This window comes from Sminthopsis crassicaudata, chromosome 2 (assembly GCF_048593235.1).
Source record: "Sminthopsis crassicaudata isolate SCR6 chromosome 2, ASM4859323v1, whole genome shotgun sequence".
NCBI classification, from domain to species: domain Eukaryota; kingdom Metazoa; phylum Chordata; class Mammalia; order Dasyuromorphia; family Dasyuridae; genus Sminthopsis; species Sminthopsis crassicaudata.
Genome location: NC_133618.1, coordinates 290,365,264 through 290,389,575, shown reverse-complemented (window position 1 = coordinate 290,389,575; position 24,312 = coordinate 290,365,264). Strand labels below are relative to the sequence as shown.

At 34.3% G+C, this 24,312-nt stretch overlaps 1 protein-coding gene across 11 annotated transcripts in view; it reads left to right on the top strand.

Annotated features, from left to right (window-relative positions):
• Positions 1 to 24,312, top strand: part of BTBD7 (BTB domain containing 7) — an 81,971-nt gene that overhangs the window by 35,704 nt on the left and 21,955 nt on the right. For all 11 annotated transcript variants that reach the window (XR_012486437.1, XM_074289675.1, XM_074289670.1 and 8 more), the window contains 2 exons: positions 18,284 to 18,492; positions 20,675 to 20,750. Coding sequence is in view for 10 of the 11 variants with exons in the window: in XM_074289675.1 (XP_074145776.1) it covers positions 18,284 to 18,492; positions 20,675 to 20,750 (285 nt within the window). In the remaining variant the exon portion in view is untranslated. The remainder of the gene's footprint in view (positions 1 to 18,283; positions 18,493 to 20,674; positions 20,751 to 24,312) is intronic.

Here is a 24,312-nt window from a genome sequence, read left to right as displayed (position 1 = left end):
CCAGACACCTCAGAATCAGCAGGAGTCAGGATAAGCAAAAGTCTTTATTCTTGGTCTTCAGCGGTAGAAGTGAAGAGAGTGGACATGTGGGATCTCTGCAACCTCACCTCTTTGTGTCTCTTGCAGAAGTGACCCTGGCTACTCTCACTGCACCTCTAGCCCCTCCCACATTTATCTGTATACACCAAACGATTGGGCCAGCACAGGATAATGGATGGGATCATTTTCCAAGCATATTCTTATACAGTATTGTCCAATCAGTAATTAACCTCAAATGCTGGATTGTCTTACCCCAGTACATTGAGTTTCAGCCCTTTGCAGCCCAGGATCATATCTATCCCAGATTGAGACATCAGAATAGGACTTTAAATGAGGGGATGGATCCAAAATGATTTATATGAAAGAAAGCTGTCTGAATTCAATTCAGTGTTATATTTTTTTATTCATTTATTTATTTTGTTTGTTTATTTTTGCTGAGGCAATTGGGGTTAAGTGACTTGCCCAGGGTCGCACAGCTAAGAAGTGTTAAGTGTCTGAGGCCACATTTGAAACATCTTTTTTAATGACTTGATACTTTATTTTTACCCAAATACATGTAAAAAAAGCTATTTAACTTTTTTTTTTTTTTTTTAATTCCAAATTTTCTCCTCTTCCTCTCATCTTTTCCCTTCATTAAGAAAGTTTAAGCAATTTGATATGGTTATACATATGCGGTCATGTAAAACATTTCCATGTTAGGTATCTTGTGAAAGAAAGCACAGACCAAAAAAACAAAACAAAACAAGAAAAGTAAAGTAAAGAGAGGGTATGCTTCAATCACATTTAGACTCTTATCACTTCTTTCTGTAGAGATGGATATAGCATTTTTCATCATCAGTCCTTCACTTCTCTTAGATCATTGCATTGCTAAGAATCGCTAAATCATTCCCCATTAATCATCATACAAAATTGTTGTTGCTGTATACAGTGTTCTCCTGATTCTGCTTATTTTATTTTGCATCAGTTCATGTAAATCTTTACAGATTTTTCTAAGAGCATTCTGCTCATCATTTCTTATATACCAATAGTATTCCATCACAATTATATACAACTTGTTCATCCATTTCTCCATTGATGGATTTCCAACTTTTTGCCACCATTAAAATAGGTGCTGTAAATATTTTTTGCACATATAGGTCCTTAAAAAAAAAAAAATCTCTTTGGAAAAAAACAACCCCAACTAGTGGCATTGCTTAGTAAAAGCTTTTATACCCCTTTAAACATAAATCTAAATTTAAACATTATCTTTAGAAAATTCATAGTATAGCATCAATGTTGAGCAATGCTGTGGTCATCACATTTGGCTTTAGTGTTAAATTTTATTTGATACAAATGCTGAATGTTATGTGTCTGATTTTTGTAACTAGTGTTTTTAGACATACCCATGGTGTATACAGATAATTGTAGGAGGATTAGGGGGTGGAGTAAGACAAGCCAGAGTCACTTTAGAAGAGAACGAGAAGGGAGATCAGAAGAGCATGTGGCAGTTTCGTCCATCTCCTTTACTTCTCCCCCTAAAGACCAAGGACTTTTGCTGATCCTGAAGTCAACAGGGAGGTAATTCGGACTTCACAGTGCTGCATGTTATTTAGAATTACTGTTAATCCTGTTCTTCTACAAATTATCAGGATTCATTATTTTGTCATTTCTTTCCCATATCTCCTAAAATAAATAAAAATTGAAGGCTTATGATGGGAGAGACAGAGAGAGAAGAATTGTAGAAATAAAGGAAGAAATAATAAAAAATAAAGAAATATAGTAGACAAAACCCCCTCATTCTAAGAACAAAATAAAAATAAAATCTGCCCTTGTTTTCTTACTCAAGATGAATGCTAGCATTCAAAAGAAATCTGGATTGTTTCTGCTTTTAATTGTGATTAGAAATGAAATAATTTCCAAATCAAATGACAAAACTAAAATGAACTAAAGTAGGTAAAGATAAGCATTATGCATAACCTTGTTGCAAGATGCTAAAAAAATAATTTCCTCTAATGTCTTTTGTTATATTTTTTGTCTTTATAATAGAGTGACCATGCTGCTTTGTAACCATGACATGGGGATAGCTAAGTATGATAGTTTTTTAAAAATTCACAAGGCCAGAGAGATAAAAATTTGCAGTGACAAAATTGACTACAACTAAGATCTGCTTAGCTGAAGTTGCTTATTTTTGCCTACAGTAAAACATATTTATTTGCAAGGGAGATGTAGTAGAAAGTCATATAAGATTAGCATAGGAAATATTTAAACTCTATTGAAAAACTAAGATTCAAAAATGAAAAATAAAATTGGCTTCTCCTTCAAACACCCTAATTTCCATAAGAAGTATATAAAACTGGCTAAATACTATGCCTAGATATGTAACAGAGTAAACACTTTTGGGTCCCAATTGAATTAGGTGATCTCTGAGGTTGCTTCCAAACCTGAAATTCTGTGATTCTATGATTTGTACTTAAATAAGTATAATCTAAAATCATGTGATGATAAGGACAGAGATCACTTTTAGCTAGGGAGAGCAGAGTTCTTGTAAGACAGAGATTTGGTGCTTGATCTTCTCTTTATCCTTCTCCCCCCCTCCACTCCCACCCCAATTCCCCCGTCTTGGGAAGCAATTGGGATTAAGTGACTTGCTTAAGGTCACATAGGAAGTGTTAAGTCTCTGAAGCTAGATTTGAACTCAAGTCCTCCTGACTTCAGGACTGATGCTCTATCCACTGCATCACTTAGCTGCTCCAGAGCTGGACTTTTTAAGAGAAAGACTACAATAGGCAGAGAAAAGGAAGAAGTAGTGTGGGAAGGAAGCCTTTGGGAATACAAAGATATGATAGAATATGGGAGACTGTGGGTACAAAATTGCACTCTTCAGAGTTATTCCTTAATCCTTCTGTTTATTATTTGATGTCATTGACTATCTTATTCTCCTGAATTTCTTTCTTATCTTGAGTTTTTATAATGCTGATTTCTCTTTTCTATCTCACACTTTATCTGTGGATAGAGCCCTAGACTTCTATCTGGGACCCTCTTCTACACACTCTGTTTTGGTATCTTCAGTAATTCTCATGAGTCTAATTATCTTTGTGTAGATGTACTCATACGCACATTATATTCTGCCTTAGTCTTTTTTTTTTTATAAATAATAATCATGTTATTATTAACAGCTATTATTTTCCATAAGGGCACTTTAAAAATAACAATGCAGGCTTTTCCCCTTACTATTTAAACTCAACACTAAGAGAATTTTAATTAAAACCAACTCATTTAACAGTGCAATCAAACCAATATTGTTTAGACTATTCTAAAATTGCAACAATATTTAAAAATAAGTTCTAGGAATTTTGTTATGAATAGTATAGCAATCATTTTTTTTAAAATTCAATGATACAAACTAAAGTAGACCATTACAATCACCAGAATAGCACCAAATAAAGAATTAAAATGAGTTAATAAAACTGGACATAATGTTGCAAACCACTGTAAAGCCATATGTCAGTAACATTTTGACAAAGAATTGAAAAGTGTAATCAATAACAGATGACTTTTACATAACACTTTAAAGTTTATACTAAACTGAAATAATTAAGATGCTCTGATATTAGTAAGCAATTCTATTCTAACAAAATTCTCATAGCTTGTAATCACTTGCTAGATACTTGTTTGCAAGTAAAATCTGAGACTAATTCTCACATTACTATTAAATCATGCCCAAGGCTATTTATAGTTTGACTTATAGTTGCTTGAATTTGAAAGTCCAACTTTCAGAGGTGGTTGATTAAGGATGTGCTCTCAAACATAAATGACCTTGGTCTTTCTACTGAGCTCCTACATCAGTTGTAGAGAGAAATTATCAGACACAGAAAAGATGTCCTATAGACATCTCAAATGCAGCAAGTCCAAAACGGAACTGATCATCATTCCCCAAATCCATCATTCTTTTAAGCTTCCCTCTTTTTGACTAGACATATGGAACTGGATACCTTGTAGACATTTTAAATTCAAAATGTCCAGGGGGCAGCTAGGTAGTGCAATGGATAGAGCACCAGCCCTGAAGTCAGGAGGAGCTGAGTTCAAATCTGGTCTCAGACACTTAACACTTCCTAGCTGTGTGATCCTGGGCAAGTCACTTAACCCAATTAAGCCCCCCAAAAAAAGTCTAAAACTGAACTCATTTTCTTTCCCTCTAAACCTTCCCCCCTTCCATTTTCTTATTACTTTATAAAGGTATTACCATTCTTCTTCAGAACTCAGACTCACAATCTTGGTGTCATCCTAAACTCTTTACTGTCTCACTAGTGCACCCCTGTTTTCCCTTCCCCATATTCAATAGGTTGCCAAGACCTGTCTATATAACCTTTATAGCATCTCTTGGTAATGCTCCCTTCTCTCTTCTAATACTGCTTCCACACCAGGATAGACAATCTCCTCAAACCTTACAATAGACAGCTGATTAGTCTGCCAGCCACAAAGTCTCTCCTCATTCCAGTTCATCCTCCCTTCAGCCACTCAGGTGATTTTCTTAAAGCACAGATAGAATCTTATCATCCTCCTACTCGATAACTTCAGCCTCTTATTACCTCCACGATCAAATACAAAACCCCTGCTTAGTATTAAAAGCTTTTCATACCATATTTTCTTCCTACCTCTTTAGTCTGCCTTAAATCTTAGCCATTCCCTCGCTTCTAGACTAAAGTCTGGCCTCTCATCTCTCAATACCAACTATTTTCTCTGGCTGTCCCCCATGCCTATAATATCCTCTCTCTTTTTCTCTCTGTCTCTGGCTTCCTTTAAGTCCGAGCTAAAATCTTACTTTCTATAAGAAGCCTTTTCTGATTCTTCATAATTCTAGTGCTTTTTCTCTATTGATCATTTCCTGCTTTCTATTGAGGGCATCTTTCTAGTACTAGGATTCATAAACTTGACTCCTCACTCTCCATTTTGCCTACTTTAAATTAGTTGTCAAATCTCCCTCCACAAAATCCCTTGCTTGCATCCATTACCTTCTTTGCATTCAGATCACCCATGCCCTGGTTCACAATCTCCCTTTTACCTTCAGGATTAAATACAAATACTTTTAACATTTAAAGCCTTTCTCCATCAGGTTGCACGTTATCTTTTCAATTTTATTATAAAATAATTTCCTTCACATATTCTACAAACTGAGACTCATGCTGTTCTTGGTACATTTTCATTTCCTTTCTCCCTGCCTTTGTATGGGCTGCCCCTCATGGTGGGCTGCATGTTACCCTCACCTATTCCTCCTAGAATCTTGAACTTAGTTTATGTAACTATCTGACTGCAGCCTTTTCCTATCCTCTCAGCTTCTAATTCCTACCCCTTCTCTAGATTGCCTTCTAATTATTTTTTGTAGTAAGTATTGTAGATGTAGAGCTGGAAAGAATCTCGGAGAAAACTTAGTACAGTAATTTCATTTTTTCAGAAGAGGCAGCCCAGGGAAGTTAAGGCATTTGCCTATAGTCACACAGGTAGTACCAAAAGCTACTTGAATTTTTTTCCATCTGTGACCTCTTTTTGCCTTAGAAATTTTTACTGGGTATATAAAATAGGTATGCAAATCAAACCTTTACTGATAATCATAATTTTACAACTCCCACATTCAGTTATAAGACCTGATTTGGGGTTGTGAACCACAGTTCAGGAAGGTGGGAATATATATCACTCCTGCCATTTGGTGGGTCCAACTTTTTTTTTTCAGTCATACATTTCTCTGATGATGTCCTTTATGCAGCTTCTTTGCATAAAGAAAAAGTTCTTCACCTGAAACACATTTGTATGGTCCTTTAATGCTGCAAAATTATTTATATTTATTTTCTTAGTGATCACATATCAGTACTATACAAGTAAGTGCAAATATTATTATCTTAACCTTAATATGTGAGAAAAAAGCAGTGGATAGGAGACCTGGAACTTAACTAAAATTTCTGAAATCCCACATCCAGTTTTCCATTCTACTATGATGCCTCTTTCCTTTGCATACTTAATTCTATTACATCTGATTTTTTTCTGTGTGTTTATTCCATCTATAGATTAAAAATATTATACACACATACGTACCTTCTTCCATGATTGTTTACATAGTGGATCTTAGCCTAGAGTATTTTTACTCTTTTATTCTTCATTTAGTGAGCCCATTCTCATGATTTAAGCTGTCATTTCTTTTGCCTTTCTCTTTAGAGACCTTAGCTGCAAGAGGAAAGGATTGGGGCATTCCAGCTATGGGAGGGGGTCACTTATAGCAGTCCTACCTGTTTCCTATAACCAGTATTTCTCTACAAAATGAAGGGCCAGAGTAACATGCTATTCCCAGTGCACATTCTCTGAGGCAGCTAGTAAGCACCAGAGACAACCTCCTTCACATCACAGGGCTAGACAGAATACCAGAAAGCCAGCCCCATGCCTCTTTCTACCTCATCCCTGTTTTTAAGTAACAGAGTGACTCCCTGAAGGTTTCCTCCTTTATCTCAGGAGGGCAGTATTGTACATAGGAAAGAATATATGGGGTCAGAAAACCACCATTCAGATCCTGGCTCTACCAGTTACTTTCCATGTAATCTTAAGCAAAGTCATTTAAAGTCTCTGGATCTCAAATCTTTTCAGTTCTAAATTGATTACATTGGAGAAGATAGATTAGATTGATCTAGTAACAATGAAACAATGAACACAACATAGCAATTATTTATATTATTTCATGTTATTTTATGGAGGGACTTGTTGCTACATCAAGATCAGAAACTATTATCCTAAGATAATGAAAGTAAATATTCATGAATGACAGAGTAATTGTTTTAACAAACTCATGGAGTTTGCCTTTAGGGCCCCCAGCTTTCCTGTTTTTTTTTTTTTGTTGTTTTTTTTTTAAGAACTTTTATTCCCTTTCTGTGGAACTCTACCCCTCTACTCCCATCCTATATTTAGTGACTTCTTGTTCTCTAACATATTACCCCTCCTTAGAATAGGAAGAGATTTAGTTTGATATGTATATATAAGTTAACCTATTTACATATGTGTGTCACACACCCATATCCCCTAATAAAAAACATATAATGCACAACTGAAATATAGACTTGAGTCATTCTTCTGCATATCTCTTGGAAAACATAAAGACAAGGCAGTTTGGCTTAGTAAGATTATAAGTTGCAAAGCAAAACCTGATCTACGTTGGTCAGAGGAAGTTCTTCAGTAAGAGTTTCTTCCAATGAAATCACAGGCCCACATCAGAGAACGTGAATTGAAAATTAAGAAGACTGAACAATACACTGACCAATCACAACCCTAGAAAATTGATCATGAATCATTCATTTGTTGGGGAGATGCTAGAAAAGAGAATAGGAGAAATTATGCCTAACTTGGAGAACAGTAATGATGATGACATTGTCCCAAAAAAAAGATATTAATCTAACATTTGTAAACTATGCAGCATTAATACTACTATGTTAAATTTATTGTATTCTCCTTTTTTGTAAAGCTGTGCATGATAGAGGTTGAGATCATTTTTCTGTTCTACTTTGTACATGGAAATGTTAACAGTTGCTTGTTTGTCAAGTTCACAGTTTTCTTTAAATTATAGGCCAAATAAACACACACACGAAGCAAATCTGAAAAGACAGGTCACAATATGATAATCCCAAGTTTACTGAAATTCCAGAAAATTTGGGAGATAGGAAGAGAGGATAAAATAACATAGATACCCTATTTCAAGAAAAAGTAAAAGAAAATTTCCCAGAATTGTCACATTTAGCTCAATTCCAAATAGACCCTGCTTTCAAGAATGTAAATATTTAGAGGGGTATGGTATGAATGTGTTATGTGTATGTATGTATATAAAGTAATTCCTGAGTAGAAAAAGAGAACACAAACACCTGGAATATCAAAAAAGGTTTCATATAAAAGGTACTATTTACGCTGAAATTTAAAGGGAGTTAGGTATTAAAAAATACAGAGGTAAAGAGGAAAGACGTACCAGTTATGGAATGTTCAAAGGCAGAATGGGAGCCGGCAAGCATGATATGCTTGATGTCTGGAGTATGGAATGTATGATGTGTTCCATTGTAATAAGATCTGAATTGTAAAATAACAAGTGCAGGATTTTGAATTTTGTTTTAGAGGTAAGAAGGAGTTTCTTTTGAAGGAAAAAGACTCGTCATGTGAATATATTAGGGTTATCAATTTGGAAGTCGGATAGAATAGATTGAAGGCAATTATGAGTTTATTGTAGAAATCTAAGTTAAAAATGATGAGGCAAAAACTAATGGAGAAATTTAAATAAAATCTATAAGGACTTTAAGCAGAACTCAAAATTCAACATATTTGTTTCTGTAATTAGAAATCTAGTGGACTTTACAAAGAGACCAAAGAAGGATCACAGAAATTGGGAAATAAGAATAAAATTAAGAAACATGATCCTCAAACCAGAATTGCCTATTCCAAATCTTATCATGTTCTCTAAAGACAAGAAATATTTTCTAGTTCTCTGGAGTTTTCTTACTATATCATTTTGTAAAATAATAAAATCAAGGATCTCAGAGGCCATTAAATCCTCTTATATCATGAAAAAACTGAGTCCCAATTAGAAAAAGCAACTTGCCTAAGGTCACACTGATAGTATCAGAAATAATATACAAAACCCAGGTCCTCTAACTCCAAAGTTACTTATTTGTTCCCACTCTTCCCACTGTATTATCTCTTCTTTGCCATTGTTTGTATCTTAAATTTCATTGTTTTGTTCTGATCCTATAATTTGCATTTATAAAACTTTATAACATAATAGTGAAGAGAGTGATCATCGTGGATTTGTTTGTGATCCTATAAGAAAAAAGTTTTCCAATTGCAGAAAATAGGTCTTGGTCTTAAGTATCTATTTCTAACCATAAAGAAAAAGCCTACTTTTGAAATCTTGTATGTAGTGCAGGTATACTCTCAACTCTTTTTTTTTCTCTTTTTCTTGATGGAGTCATTTCTTTAATTCTATTAACATTATATGGATAACAGTTGAATGTGAGAGCTGTGTATTGCATATCTATATTCTCAACATATAGCTACCCTACTTATTTTAGGCATTTCCCCCCCCCCCCACTATCATAGAATTTATTTTCATTTTGTTTTTTAGTTACCCTATTAACTTTTGATGCTTTCTCAAATGATGGATTTTGAGGTACTAATGGTAACCTTTTAAGTTATATACTGCTACAGAGAAAATCAATCAGTCCAACAAGTATTTATTAAGTTCCTCTTACTTGCTAGACACTTGCTAGTGGGATTTATTTTTTTCCCTTTTTTTTTTTTTTTTTTTTTTTTTTTTTGGAAGTAGTAAGGAATGGATGAATCCTAGGTTACATCTTACTCCTCTATCTTCATCTATTCGTAATTAATGATTAAGAAAACTTTTTGTTTGGAGATTATCAGTATTTTTATTTACTTCAAGAAGTCTTGATTTTATCAGTGGGAAAGCCTGTTGATCACCATCCTCTTCTTCATGACCTAGGAAACATAGTCTTCATTCGTTATACTTCCAATTAATTGTCACTTGATATTCAGTTTTTTAGTGATAAAACTTTCTGGACTTTAACTAGGCCAGTCTTAAGATAACAGAAAAATATTCATCGTGAGACTCATACTCAAAACCTTTCCCATTGAGTAGTAACTGCTTATATGTGCATATAATTAGATAAAGTGAAACAGATAGAAACATTAATGTGGCATTTATCTTAAAATAATTTTAATGGTCCACATTTAGTTAAAACATTGTCACAAATTAGAACTTTATCACTAGTTCTCAATAAAAAAAAATTGATCATAAAAGAAAAAATGCAGATTTTCCAGTTATCTAAGATAAAAAAGATTTTGCACAAACAAAATCAGTGAAAGTAGAACTAGAAAAGGATACGAGTGGGGGGGGGGAATATTTGGATGGTTAAGTGATGGGGAAGCATTGTAGTGGGTTCCTCTCCACATAGTGCTTTTAAAATTAAAAATTAAATTAATTTTAAAATTAAAAACTCCTTCACACTGGCTGAATGGCCATGCGAAAGTAATGGAATATTAGTGTTATGAGCAAGCTGATTTTAGAAAGGCCTAAAAGATTTACACGAACTGATGCTGAGTGAAACAAGCAGAACCAGGAATATAATGTGCACAGTAACAGCAAGATTGTGCAGTGATCAACAATGACAGATTTGTTTTTTCCCAGTGATTCAGTCATCCAAGGCAATCCCAATAAACTTTATGTAGAAAACATCATCTGTATCCTGAGAGAGAACTATAGAGATTGAATCAACACGTGCTATGATTCACTTTTATTTTTCTCTGTCATGTTGTTCTGATTTTTTTTCTCCCAACATTCATAAATACATTTTTTTTAAAAAATGAACATACATATGTAATCAGGAAAAAAATGAAACAAAAAACTAATTGAAAAATGATACAACTACAAAGAAGAAAATGACTTCAGGACAGCTAGGTGGCACAGTGTATAGAATACCAGCCCTAAAGTCAGGAGGACCTGAGTTCAAATCTAATTAACTGTGTGACCCTGGGCAAGTCCCTTAACCCCAATTGCCTTAATCAAAAAAAAAAAGAAGAAGAAGAAGAAAAGAAAATGACTTCAAAATATCAATAAACAGTACTTAGAGAAAAATACAAGTTGGAAACAAACTTAAAACCTGAATACCTGGAAGATAATGAAACAATAATTCAAAAAGAGGTTTTAAAATGTTTTTATAAAATAAAAATATATATTGTTATGTAATATATAGTATAATAAATATATAATAAAATTATGATATTAGAAAAATAAATTAGATTTATGGAAGAAAAAGTTGAAAAGGGAATTAATAGCTTGGCACAAGGCATATAAAACTTTGTCCAAATAACACAACTCCCTGATAATTAGAGAAACCAATGACTCCATAGGACAACAAGTAATGTTATGGACACAGTTAAAAGACTAGGGTGGAGGAGAATAAAATCTAAAATAATTGCTAATAGGTATAGTCAGGATCACTCTTGATTTAGCAGTAACCATTATAAGGGAGTGAAATACTTAGAATATGATCTTCCAGAGAGCAAAATACATAGGTTTACATCCAAGAACAGCTTGACTACAACAGACTACAACCAGAACAACCAGACTACAGAATAAAAAAGAACAGAGCTGTGGAAAAACATTGAAGTTGAAACGCAAGAAGAAAGAGAAACATATTAAAATAGATACAAATGAAGCAAGGTAGAGAACCAAGCAAAGATAAACTAACTGCTTACATTCTAATGTTATCAGGGTTCATAGAGGGAAATCCTGTTATGCCTTGATGCTCTTAAGGAAAGGAATATACTAGAGATGGGGCAAAAGGAAGATTGGGAAAAATTTTCTCATATAATCAAGAGTACACAAGTACATTTGTAAGCTAATGAGGAGGATGTATCAGGGAGTAGCTGACCCTTGAACCTCACTAATCTGAATTGGTCAAAAGAAGGAAAATTACATAAACACACACACAGGTACAAAAGTATATTTTATTCAAAAAGAAATAGAAAAAGGAATTAGAAGGATAGTAGATTAAAAGAGGGATTAATCCTAAACAAATCAATGTTCAGAAGTATTTGTATTTCTTTTTTGAGGTAGCAAACTGAGAATCTGAGGGGTGCCCATAAATTGGAGAATTGATGAATAAATTACAGTATATAAATGTGATGGAATACTTTCATACTGAAATACCAATTAAATGCTACCCATTGCCTGATGGAAAAAAGGTGAAGGCCCAGAAAACAATGAGCAATATATATGTGGAAACAAAGTTGACATTTTGGTGAAGGGTTTTGCTTTTATTTTCTCAAGTACAAATAGAGTATAGAGATAGGAAAGTGAGATGGATCTTGGATGATTAAAATAAAATTGTGTGTGAGAGAGAGAGAGCGCATGATTATACGTATATATGCAATTGGCACAAATTTATAAACAAAAGTATTCTCCAAGAGATTATCAGAAATAAGAAGGAGTTTATATACTCTTCAAAAGAATTTAACATCATAAGTGACTACATAAAAGCATGCCCCAAATTACTAATAACTAAAGGAATACAGACTAAAGCAGCTCTGAGATCTCATGTTATATAATGCAAATTGGTAAAGAGAATCCAAAACCAGAAATAGTCAGGTAAGATTGAGCCTATGTGAAGACAGACACACTCATTCCTTTTGTCTGTGGGGCTGTGAAATGGTTCATCTATTCTGGATGCCAATTTGAGATTACGATTTTTAAAAAAGTGACTAAACTTGGACTATTTCACTCTGAGGTATGTTTCCTATAAACATGTAAAAAGAAACAAAGGTCTTATATATTCATAGTAGCACTTTTTATGTTAGTGAAGAATTAGAAATTAAACAGCCAACCATTTGTTGGTGAATGGCTGAATTGATGCATTAATCAACAGGATATATTGTGCAATAAGAAGTGTTGAGCTTTAGGATTGCAAAGAAGCAGGAAAATGTATTGTCAGTAGGTACAGAATTAATTAAGCAGAAGCAAGAGAACAATATGCATATTGTTCTCTATGCCACACTGTAAGAGTGCCATGAAGGAAGACAATAAAACATGCCTTGGCAGAAGTGCAAGAGTCTTCTAGGACAGAATGTTGTATACATTGTATACATTGTTCTTTGCAATCAATGTACTGATTATTTTTACTAAACTTTTTCTTTGTTAAAATGAAGTTCTTAAATAAGGGGAAATTTACAGAAATTATCAAATTTTTTCAGATCAATAAGTTACCTAAAATTTTAAATAAATACATTTATATATGTAAATAGGTAAACCAACAATTATCAAGTATAGCAAATGAAAAAAAAAAGGTATATGTTTTGCCTCAATTCATTATGATAGTTCTATATTGCCCATCTCTCTGCTAAGCTGTTTTCTTCTGATTTAAAGAACTGGGACTGACTCAAACATGTTCATTTTGCTATTGTGTCATTAAAAGCCACAATTGTCAAGAACAGTCAGTGTTCTTATCTGGTGATATTCCTTACTTAAACAATTCACATTTCTGTGTTCGTATTCCTATAATAGTTGAGAACATGTGTATTCATTTGAATCTGCCTCAGGTGGTTTCCCCCAGGTTAACACAGTAACAGGGATTCCAAGAGAGACAATATGATCTTGAGCCACAACCAAATGTCAGAACTAAAGATTATAAAACAGTAGTTAAAAATTAAATACCTCTTCACAGTTCCTCATTTGACATATATAATTTGGGCATTGTATTATCTTTTTTTTTTTTTTATGTATATGTGTCATCTCTTCCTTCCATTAAGTACTATTCCAATGTTATATTAAGATACGAAAGCTATTAGACCAGAGCCTAACCTCTCTTAGATTCTATTAAGGTGGAATGGCCTAAAGTTGAGCCTAGTGATATCTTTTGTCTGAAGAGTAGCCTAGCCTAGGAAGTAGTAATTTAATCATTTCAATCTGTTGTCACATTATTGACAAAATGATTAAGGAAATAGTTTTTGTAGTCATAACTTAACAAATCTGCATGGCAAGTGACCTGCAAATTGTATTAATAATCTGTTCCTAAGCATTTTAGCTAATATTATAGATTAATGTCCTATGTAAGTCTAATTTTGTTTTTCTTAGAACAGTAAGGGATCTTTGAAATTGCCCCCGGCAACAGAAATAACTAAAGCATCACTAATACATTATCAGTCAACCGTGCTTGAACATTTGAGCCTCCTTTTTTGATAAAGCTTATTTCATTTTATCTCTTGATATATTCCTTGACTAGATTGTTAATTGCTTACATTCATAGAACCATAGAATGTTATCATTATAAGGGTCCTCACAAGCTATTTATTGCACCTACATCTGAACCAGGAACCTTCTCTACAATATCCCCCGTAAGTTAGTCACGTCACTTTTGCTTAGAGGTATCTTTTGAGAGGGGTATTGTTGAATATATCTGCTTGTTAGTAGATTTTTTCATTACATCAGACCAAATCTGCTCAATCAACAAGCATTTGTAAAGTGCTTACCAGTTAGGTGATAGAAATACATGAAAATATAAAACAGTCCCTCTCTTTAAGGACTATTTCACTTGTCTCCCTATGAATCTTTGGTGGCTCTTGAGGTTTTTTTGTGTCTGGGATAAAATTAAAATTTTTCTGGCATTTAAACCCTTAGATATCTAGCTCTAGCTTTTGTTTTGTTTTGTTTTGTTTTGTTTTTTTAATTAACAAAAGTATTTTCTCTTTCTCTTCTCTCATTGGGGGAGGGGGAAAAAAGCACAGTCAAGCAAAAAAAAATTTCCACATTGGCCATGTCCAAAACCTAGATGTGTCATGCTACACTGTAGAGTCTGCTCTCTTTGTGATCTTTTTGGTCATTTTCTTAGTCTTAAATTTAAGTTGGTTATACTCTCAATTTGAACAAAAACATAATCCAGCAAAACAAATGTTCACTTTGATTATGCCTAAAAGGTGTATAATATTCCATTCTTTATTTGAGATCCATCAACTCTTTCAGAAGATGAGTAGTTGAAAACTAGGGCTGCTAGCTTTCTTTTCTCTCCTTTTTTTCATTGCTTGCTTTAAAATTCTTGACCTTTAGATCCTCTTATTAAACTTGATTTTTTTCTATCTCCATTTAAAAAAAAAAAATCCTTGGCCAAGCTGTTACAGCACTGAATGAATAAGTTAATTTAGAGAGTATCATAATTTTTATTTTATTAGCTCGATATAGCCATGAACAATTAATATTTCTGCTTATTATTTCAGTCTTTATTTCTGTAAAATATTTCATTGTTAGATTCTCATATAGTTCTTGTATATCTTGATATGTAGACTTCCAAATCCAAATTATATATTTTATCATCTAATTTAGTCTTCCTCTCTAGATCTTATTGCTTGCAGTCTTTTTTGGTAGTGTTTTGTTTTTTTTGACTATAGCATCCTTGTTGATGGGTCTCTTCTAATGCCCTAAATCCTGAACCTCCTTAATTTTATTTCTTCTACCTAACTTAACCATGACTTTGGACCTAATGATCAGCTCTTCAATCCCAAGATCTCATTCCTTTTTCTAATCACAGCCTCCATGTTGTGAAGGGCCGGGGGGTTGCCATTGCTGCTGAACCTTTGTTTTTATTATATTATATTCTCCAGTCTTTTAGCTTCTTTCTAGTTCTTCATTTCTTTATTGCTGTCCAGCTTAGAGATTCCATAATCATTTCCAGGATGTACTTACTACTATTATAGAATCCCTCACCCTTTTATTTTCTCTTATCTTGCCTTTACCCAGTCTTGTATATACTCCTCTTTTTTTTTGCTCATCATTGCTGGATGGAATCTCAACTGATTTGCTGTGCTATACCTTATTAATATTCTGCAGTCCTTTTGTTGGCTTCTTATCTCCATATTTCTATTAACAGTTTTAAACCACTTCTGGATTCCCTCATCTGGTTCTCCTTCTGTATGACCATTCCTTTACTAGATCCTGCCTTATACCTATGGGTGTTTTTGCCAAAGCTTTGTTTCTATTTCACACTCTCCCTTAGTAATATTATTAGCTCCTAGCTATTCAGTTATCTCTGTGCAGATAATTTTCAGATTTGTTTATTTAGCTCTTTCCTTATTTCCAATTGCCTCTTAACTGTCTGTTATACCAACCTATTTTTCCGAGCTCTAGTCCTGCATTTTTTTTTTTAATTTATTTATTTCCAGAGGCAATTGGGATTAATTGACTTGCCCAGAGTCACACAGCTAGGAAGTGTCTGAGGCCAGATTTTAACTCAGCTCCCTTCCATCTTCAGGCCAGTGATCTATCCTAGCTGCTCCAAGTTCTGTATTTTTAGCAGGACGACTGAATTTGACTTTCCCACTAGCATTTCCAATGTCATATTTCTCCTTTCCTCATCCCAAACTAGCTCTTTCTCATATCTTTTCTATTTTTGTCAGTGATGCCAGATATCCAGTCTCTTTTTTTTTTTTTTTTTTTGAGGCTAGGGTTAAGTGACTTGCCTAGGGTTACACAGCTAGGAAGTGTTAAGTGTCTGAGACCAGATTTGAACTCAGGTCCTCCTGAATTCAAGGCTGGTGCTCTATCCACTGCACTACCTTGCTGCCCCCAGATATCCAGTCTTAAAGCTTAAATTTGTCTTTGACTTATTTCATCTTATTTCATCCTCAATTCATTTTGTCACTGTCTCAGATTTTCTCTCCAAATTTTCTTTTGCCTTTGTCCCTTCTTTACTGTTCCTGATGCCCTCATTTTGATAGCCTTCTCAATAAATTTAGTGGCTTAATATATTAACTACATCGAATTGTCTAACTTCATCAGAAGAGAGGAGGGTAGGAAGGGAGAAAAATTTGGAACAGAAAATATTGCAAAAACGAATACTAAGTAGCAATTGTAACAAAAAAAAAAAATTAAAGCAAGTTTCTCAATAAGGTCTCATTTTTCAAACATAGAGGGAACTGAGTCAAATAAGCCCCAACTGATAATTGATCAAGAGTTATTAACTAAGCCCAAAGGACTCATAAAATAATGCATATCCTTTGACCTAACAATACCACTATTAGTTATGAATCCCAAAAAAGTGTTGTTGGGTTTTTTTTGGGGGGGTTGTTTTTGTTTTTTAAGAAAAAGGATATGCATATGTAGCAGTTCTCAGGGCAAATTTTGGAAATTAAGGGGATACCTATCAATTGGGAAATGACTGGATAAATTGTCTTATGTGATTATAATGCATTGTTATTCTATGGGAAATGAAGAGCAAGGTACTCTCAGAAAAACCTGGAAAGTTCTCCCTGAACTTGAGCAAAATTAAATGTATTGTATACAAAGTAATAGCAATGTTCTGGGATGATTTTTTTTTTTTTTTAAATCCATGCTAGAAAAAAAATTCAGTAGCTTCCCATTCAGACAACTAGCATTTTTAAAATAATATATAATAAAATATAAATATAAGATAATAAAAATAACAGGCATTTTTAAAGTGCTAATTACATTTCAGACCATATGCTAGACATAAATGATATAAAGATAAAAATGAAAACAGTCCCTGCCCTAACAGCTTATTTACTGGCTGAAATATGTACAGTATACACATATGTAAATACACACACATAGCAATTGGGGGTCAGAGGGAGATTACAAGCCTGCTGTTGTATGAGTCATGAAAAGCTTCAGGCATTTAAACTGAGCCTAAAAGTGAGGGAAGGCCTAGGAGCTGCAGATGGAGGATTGTAAATGATGAACAGTCAAGAAAGCCAACATCCCCAAAAGTGAAATCATTACCTCATGACTCTGTTTCCATTCTGCCCATGACTCTGTTTCCATTCTGCCTTTCCAGCTTTATCTCACACTAATCCCTGAGCAAGATAGAGCATATGCTTTTCACAAATGATCATTCAGTGGCTTTCAGGCATGTGCTCTGTGCCTTTGTTCTTATCATTCTTTTCTCCCATCTCTGCCTATAAAATCTTCAAAACCTAAATATCTAATCTTTCCTAAAACTTGATGTGACCTCCTCCCACCAGCTGGAAACAGTCTGTCTTATAAATTTCTAGAAAACTGTACTTTGTATCTTTTAATAGCATATATTTTATTCTTGTGTTGTAAATATTATCTTTACCAACTCTACTGGATTATAGACCTATTGAAAACAGGGATAATATATTCTTCATTGTAGCATTTGTACTGCATTTTTGCACAAAGAAGGCATTTAGTGAATATTTTAAATTAAAATAAGTCTTTGAATCAGAGGTCTTAACCTGTTTTTCAGAACTTTTTGAGATCTTTCTTAAAAACTAAGGTATATGCATATGTAGTTGATCATGCTCAGTTTTTATCTTCCTCCAGTTGTTGTAGATGTGATCCTTTTTTCCCCAAGATTTCCTTTATATAAAGTATCATCTATTTTCTCTTAATAACCAAACACTCTGAAGTATGTTCCCAATAGGCTAATTTATTTTTGTTAAATACTTTATGATATGCTTTGCCCTCAGATCTGTGAACTTCCAGATAGGAGATTACCTTCTTGATACAAAATATTATTCTTCTCTTCCCTCTTTTGTTTTCTTTTGAACAAGATAAACTTTTCTGATCATTTTAAAGCAATGAAATCTACTCAGTTTAATTGATACTTTTTGTTTTATGTGCTATTATCAGTTCTAAAGGTTGTATTTTTTATATATAATACCAGTATAGTTATGATCAGTAATAAATATTTACATTTTCTTTTAGGCTGTGAGGATATTATTGCTGAGAGCATCTCATTAGATACCTTAATTGCTATCCTCAAGTGGAGTTCTCATCCTTATGGCTCTAAGTGGGTGCACAGACAAGCTTTACATTTCCTCTGTGAGGAATTTATTCAAGTCATGACTTCGGATGTTTTTTATGAACTCAATAAAGACCATCTTCTGACTGCTATCCAATCTGACTACTTACAGGTAATTAATTATTCTCTTACCATTATAAATTTCACTTCAGAAACTGTCCTACCCTACCTAATTTCATTCTCCTGCAATAACTAGAATTTTAGGACTAGAAAAACAGTCTAGTCCAACCATCCTTGTTTTGAAGATAGGAAAAAGAAGCCTAGAAAAGTAAAATGTTTTGCTTTGTGGCAAGGCCTGGATTAGAATATTGTCTAGATATTCTCTGCACCACAAGCTATCATTAACTAACAAAGATACCCTTAGCAAATTTTTACAAAAGAGGAGAGTATTTTTTCTATTGCTAAAGGAAAGCCTTGTGCATAGAAACATATCTGATCAATGTAACCCTAAAAGGAATTGTAGTACTCAATTATTGCTCTACATACCCAGCAATTTCCTATTTTTAGAATAATGTAGAAATTTTTTTTCAGTAGCATAAATTACCAGGATTAAGACAGTAGAAAGATTTAGGCTTAATTATATGATTGTTATTGGTTTAGGATAGATAAAGGTGACCAAATCAATTAATACCAGAAATTCCCAATACATTCTAGTTTGCTAAAATAAACAAATTTCATTTTGCCCTGCCTTATCTTACTAATTCTTTTAGTTTGTATTATTAACAAAATTTTCTTATCCATGTAGGTAATGATTAAACAAATATTCAAATTTTTATTTTTCCTTGTACCCTATCTAATATTGGCAGTACATACATACCATTTCATTGTATTGCTAACTAGTTTTACTAATTTTATTGAAATTTTATAGTAAACTCTCTGGGAGTTTTTGCTGTATATTTATACTCAGTCTATAAAATTGCCTTGTTAGTCAACTATTCAGTGGTCTTGAATCTGTCATTCATTATTTGTGCCCCATATCTGCATATTGAAAATTCTGCTCAGTAACTTCTTGATCAGGGGTTCTCAAACTACGGCCCACAGGCCAGATGCAGCCCACTGAGGACATTTATGCGGCCCGCTGGGTTATGGCAAATGGGCTGAGGGACGGAGACAGAGTGTGAGTTTTTGTTTTTACTATAGTCCGGCCCTCCAATAGTTTGAGGGACAATGAACTGGCCCCCTTATTTAAAAAGTTTGAGGATCACTGTTCTTGATCCATTGATACTTTGTACAAATGGCATGCAGGTATGTCAGAGGTAAGAATAGTCTGTTATTCTTGATAGTTGATCTTGGAATGGGTCGCTTTTCCTAAAAAGTACAGAAATTGGGAAATAGTTTGAACTTTTAATAAATCATACAACTTTGGTACATTCCTGTTTGTAACGTGCTCTCCTGGCAGTTACAATTACTATTCTCTCCTAGACCCACCAGAGTACCTTTGACCACTGTCCTTTGCAGTGTGAACTCTACCCGGCTTGCCTCCTCTGAGGCCTTCTAAGGTCTCTGGCCACAATCTCTTGAATCTATAGCTTAATAACCCGTAGCGCACTCAAGAACAACCACGTGTAATCTTAAAAGCCTTTATTATACCTACTCACATAATGCCCTAACTGATGCCCTGACTTGTTGGTTCCCTAGTGAACACCTGGTCAGAAGACCCACGTGTTCACTACCAAAACCCTTACCTCTTTTGGCTATCCATCTTGGCTTGGCCACCCAGGCTAGGAAGCCAGGGTGAAGAGCGTCAGATTAAAGAGAGCGCTTGCTGCCTGCAGTGGACTTACATAGGGCCTGTGAGGTCACACACACAGCCAATCAGCGAGAGAGTCACCCATTACGAAGCTATCTCAATATGGCCAGGATCCCGCCCAAGGGCAGTCCTAATATCCACAGAAATTACTTCTGGGCCTCAATCTCCCCATGCGCTGTGGCACCCATTTAAAGGCCCCTTACACCTGTTAAACATCCAGTACGTGAAGAACCTTTTACCAATTATCATATTAGGATGCCTTTTTGGAATGTAGTCTCTGCTACTGAAGATGAAAAAAGTAAAGTCACCAGTAACAGTTAAAACTGTGACTGGCTATGTGGACCATTTTTCTTCTACTCTCTATACATTTGTTTTCTGGAATTGATTTTATTTTCTCAAAATGTTTGTTTTATCTTTGTTTTAATTTTGACTTTTTGTTCATTTCTTTTTTTCTGCAATAGTATAGTATGTCATAAAAGGGTAGAAAGGATATTTCTTAAGGAAATTCACTTAGATGAAAATACTCTATATATTTGCATTGTAGGCAAGTGAACAAGATATCCTTAAATATCTTATTAAATGGGGCGAGCATCAGTTGATGAAAAGAATTGCAGACAGAGGTAAGAGGTTTCTTGGTTTTGTTTATTTGTTATTTTTGAGAAAATATGCTGATAAAATAACTATTGTTCTTTTCAGAAGTATACTGACATTTAATGCTTTATATCAATCTTTGATATAGGTACTAATATATTTGTCCATTACAAAGAATTTGTCAGAAAATAGAGGAATTTATTTTGTTTTCAGTGATGGGCAGGTTGGTAAGCTATATTTAGTAATTGACAAGTTATGAGTTTATTGTATATAGTTCTATATATCCTCTTGATCAAGTAATTATTGATTTCCTTGTTCAGATATACTGTGAGAATATTCTAGAGTGATTTAAAAGTAATCACCTATGTATAGTCAACATTTTCTGAATATTTGAAACTGAGTCTCATATCTGTTAATTCACCTTTAAAGCAAGTAGTATCCCACGTGTAATCTCTTAGACAAATAAACAAGTATTGTTAAATACATATATATCCAGACACTGTGCTTAAACAAAAACAAGAAACAGCAAATACAGTTCCTACCTTCAAGGATCTTACATTACAGCAGCAGAGACAACATATATAAATCAGAACATACAAGATAAAGAAAGCATAACCTTATGAAAGGTGAAAGGTGACCTTAGAAAGGGTGGGGGAACCAGGAAAAGTATCCTAGAGGTTATGGCTTTTGACCTAGGTCTTACAGAAACAAGAAATTTTATAAATCAGAGATTAGGAGGCAGAAAATTCTAGGCACAGGAAACATCCAATATAAAGATAGAGATTGAGTGAAGAGGATCAGACCACATTAGAAAAACCACCTTGGCAGCTGTGTGGAAAAGTGGAGAGTCCCTTGAGGAGGAAGGTCATCACAAAACTGTACATCCAAACAAAGGATAAGTGTCTAGGGACCAAAACTAGGGTGGTGATTATGTTAATATTAGCTATAATTACATTATTTAAGAGAAAGGTACATTGGAACCAGCTCATACTGGTTCACAAAAGACTTATTTGTTAAATTTTCAATGTAAACATTTAGACAAGGAAATCAGCAAAAACTACAAGTAAGGATATGATTTAGTGTTTTGTTCATTGTTTTAAGAAAATGATAGAGAAAATAATAGTTTAGTTTAAACTTAAAAGTGTATTCATGCATTTCCATTCCCTTATCCCCACTCCCACCCTGAGAAGTAAGAACATACTCCTGAAGTATGTGAGATATAATGTAGAGAAAGAATGTTCAAGATTTCACAGCTGATTGAATATCTGGAGTGATCAAGAGAGAAAAGTCATAAATTATACCAAAATTGCAAAACTTGGTGACTAAAAGAATGGTAAGGACAGCTATATGGGGCAGTGGATTTGAAATAAGGAAAACTCTTCCTCCTGAATTCACATCTGGTCTTAGATACTTAACAGCAATGTGACCTTGAACAAGTCACTAAGCCTGTCTGCCTCAGTTCCTCATCTATAAAAATGAGCTAGAGAAGGAAATGTCAATCTACTTCTGTATATTTGCCAAGAAAACCGTAAATGGGGTCACTGAAGAGTTGGATACAACTAAAACAACTGAGCACAACAAAAAAAGGGTGGTAATATCCTCAAAAGTAATAGGAGGTTGGGAAGGGGAGTTTGAGGGTAGAGCATAATCTATTAAGGATATATTGGGTTTGAGATACATCAAAATATCCATTTCAAGCACTTGGTGATTTGGGTGATTTGGAATTGGACCTGAGGAGAGAAATTCAAGATAGATCTTTATCTTGTTAATCACCTGCAGAGAGAAGATGGTTAAACTCATTGGAACTAATGAAATCATGAAAGAGGATAGGTAGGTAGCCTTAATTTTTTCAGTACAGTATACAGTAAATTTTTCAGTAGACAGAAGATAATCGTGTCATGGAAAGCTTAGGAAGACAAGTAAAGGTTTGGAACAACTGTTGTTTTAGGTGGGATTGAGGAGTCAGTCACATGACCAATAAGATGGAGTACTAGACATTTTTCTAGATCTGACTTTGTGCAGAGCTGCACAAATCAACCCATATGTTTACAAAAGAAATCAACTCTACCTCTACCCCTAGAGTTTGGAAAAACAAGCAGAAGCTTATCCAGGCTAGAAGTGTGATATAAAAGACAAAACTGAGGAACAGAGAGAAGTATGGGAGGATACAGGAGAGGGAATGAGGGGAACTATGTGACACTGCATCATGCCTGAGGAAGAATGACCACTATCTAGCTGTGGCCAGTTGTGTGTGTCCCTCCCCCTCCCAGAAGTCAGTTGGGACAGACAGGCTACTGAAATGTGAGTTGCCTTATGGCAAAAAAAAAAAAAAAAAAAAAAAAAAAGTATAAGATAGCTTCTCAAGGAAACCTGTGTTAAAGGGAAAGTAGTCTGAAAGTGAGCAATAAGGGAATATAAGAAGGGGGAAGAAACTAAAATTACCAATTCTCAAAAGGAAATCTTTGCTAAAGATCTTGAGCATACAAATAAACTTTTGTAACAGTCTTCTGGCATAAAGAAGTCCCTCCTGAAAGACATAGAGTTCTCCTACTAATCTTTGCTTTTTATGATTGGGCTTACACTATCATATTCCCTCAGTGTTGTGAGTGCAGCTGTCAATAGGTGTAAATCCTTGTCCAGGTATCCAGTTTATGTCTAAGGAGAAACCCATGGATACATTAGAGACATTGGGGAAAACAATCTTTTAATTAATTTAAGTGCTGAGTATATTTGAAATAATGAGAATCAGTTCAATGCAATTTTTTTTTTCCAGAAAATGGAGAAGAGTGGAAAGGGGAAAAAAAAAAGGGGGGGGGAATTCCGTATATAACTCAGACATAGACACTAACAGAATACAACTCATGTAAGGGTAGCACTGCATTGAGCAACTTAGAGACATAGGTCCATTCATCAACTCCAGCAGGAAGTTATGCTCCCACTGAGGGAGGAGAGTGTGCTCCAACATGGGTTCCAAGACTGGGTTCTTAAACTTTGATTCTGGGTATTCCCCTTGCAGTTAGCCACTGTCCATATCAATAGGAGAAAATATTTTAGGGCTTTATTATCAGGAAGAAAAACAAACTAGTAGTTGACAATGTTATTAAGGGGACACAGCTGTACTAACCTTTGAAAAATATTATTGTCTATTTTTTTCATGAATATGTTCTATAAACTTACAGCTTTTGTTAAGGGGAGACCATCATAATGGCTATCATAGTGGGCTCCAGTCCATCAGGCCCAATCTCATAATGTAAATCAACAGAGAAGATAACAAAAGGGAATCAGGTAAAAAAGTCCATGCATCTATGACTAAATATATCAAAACAAAGGAAAATTAATCAATACCTAATGAGACATAGAACCCTGTGTATTCCCAACAGAGAATGGAACCACAACAGTGTGTTCCAGAATGATTTAAAAAATAAATAAAATTGGGAAAGCAGAATTTTATGAACTACAGAGCAGGGCGGGGGAGAAATGGCAGAATAGAAAATTTTGAATCCAGTGTGTCATCTCACCACAGGAACAAAAGAGATAATAATTGCTTGGGAAGTAAAGGACAATCTGGAATAAATAAAGGAAAAAGGCAAT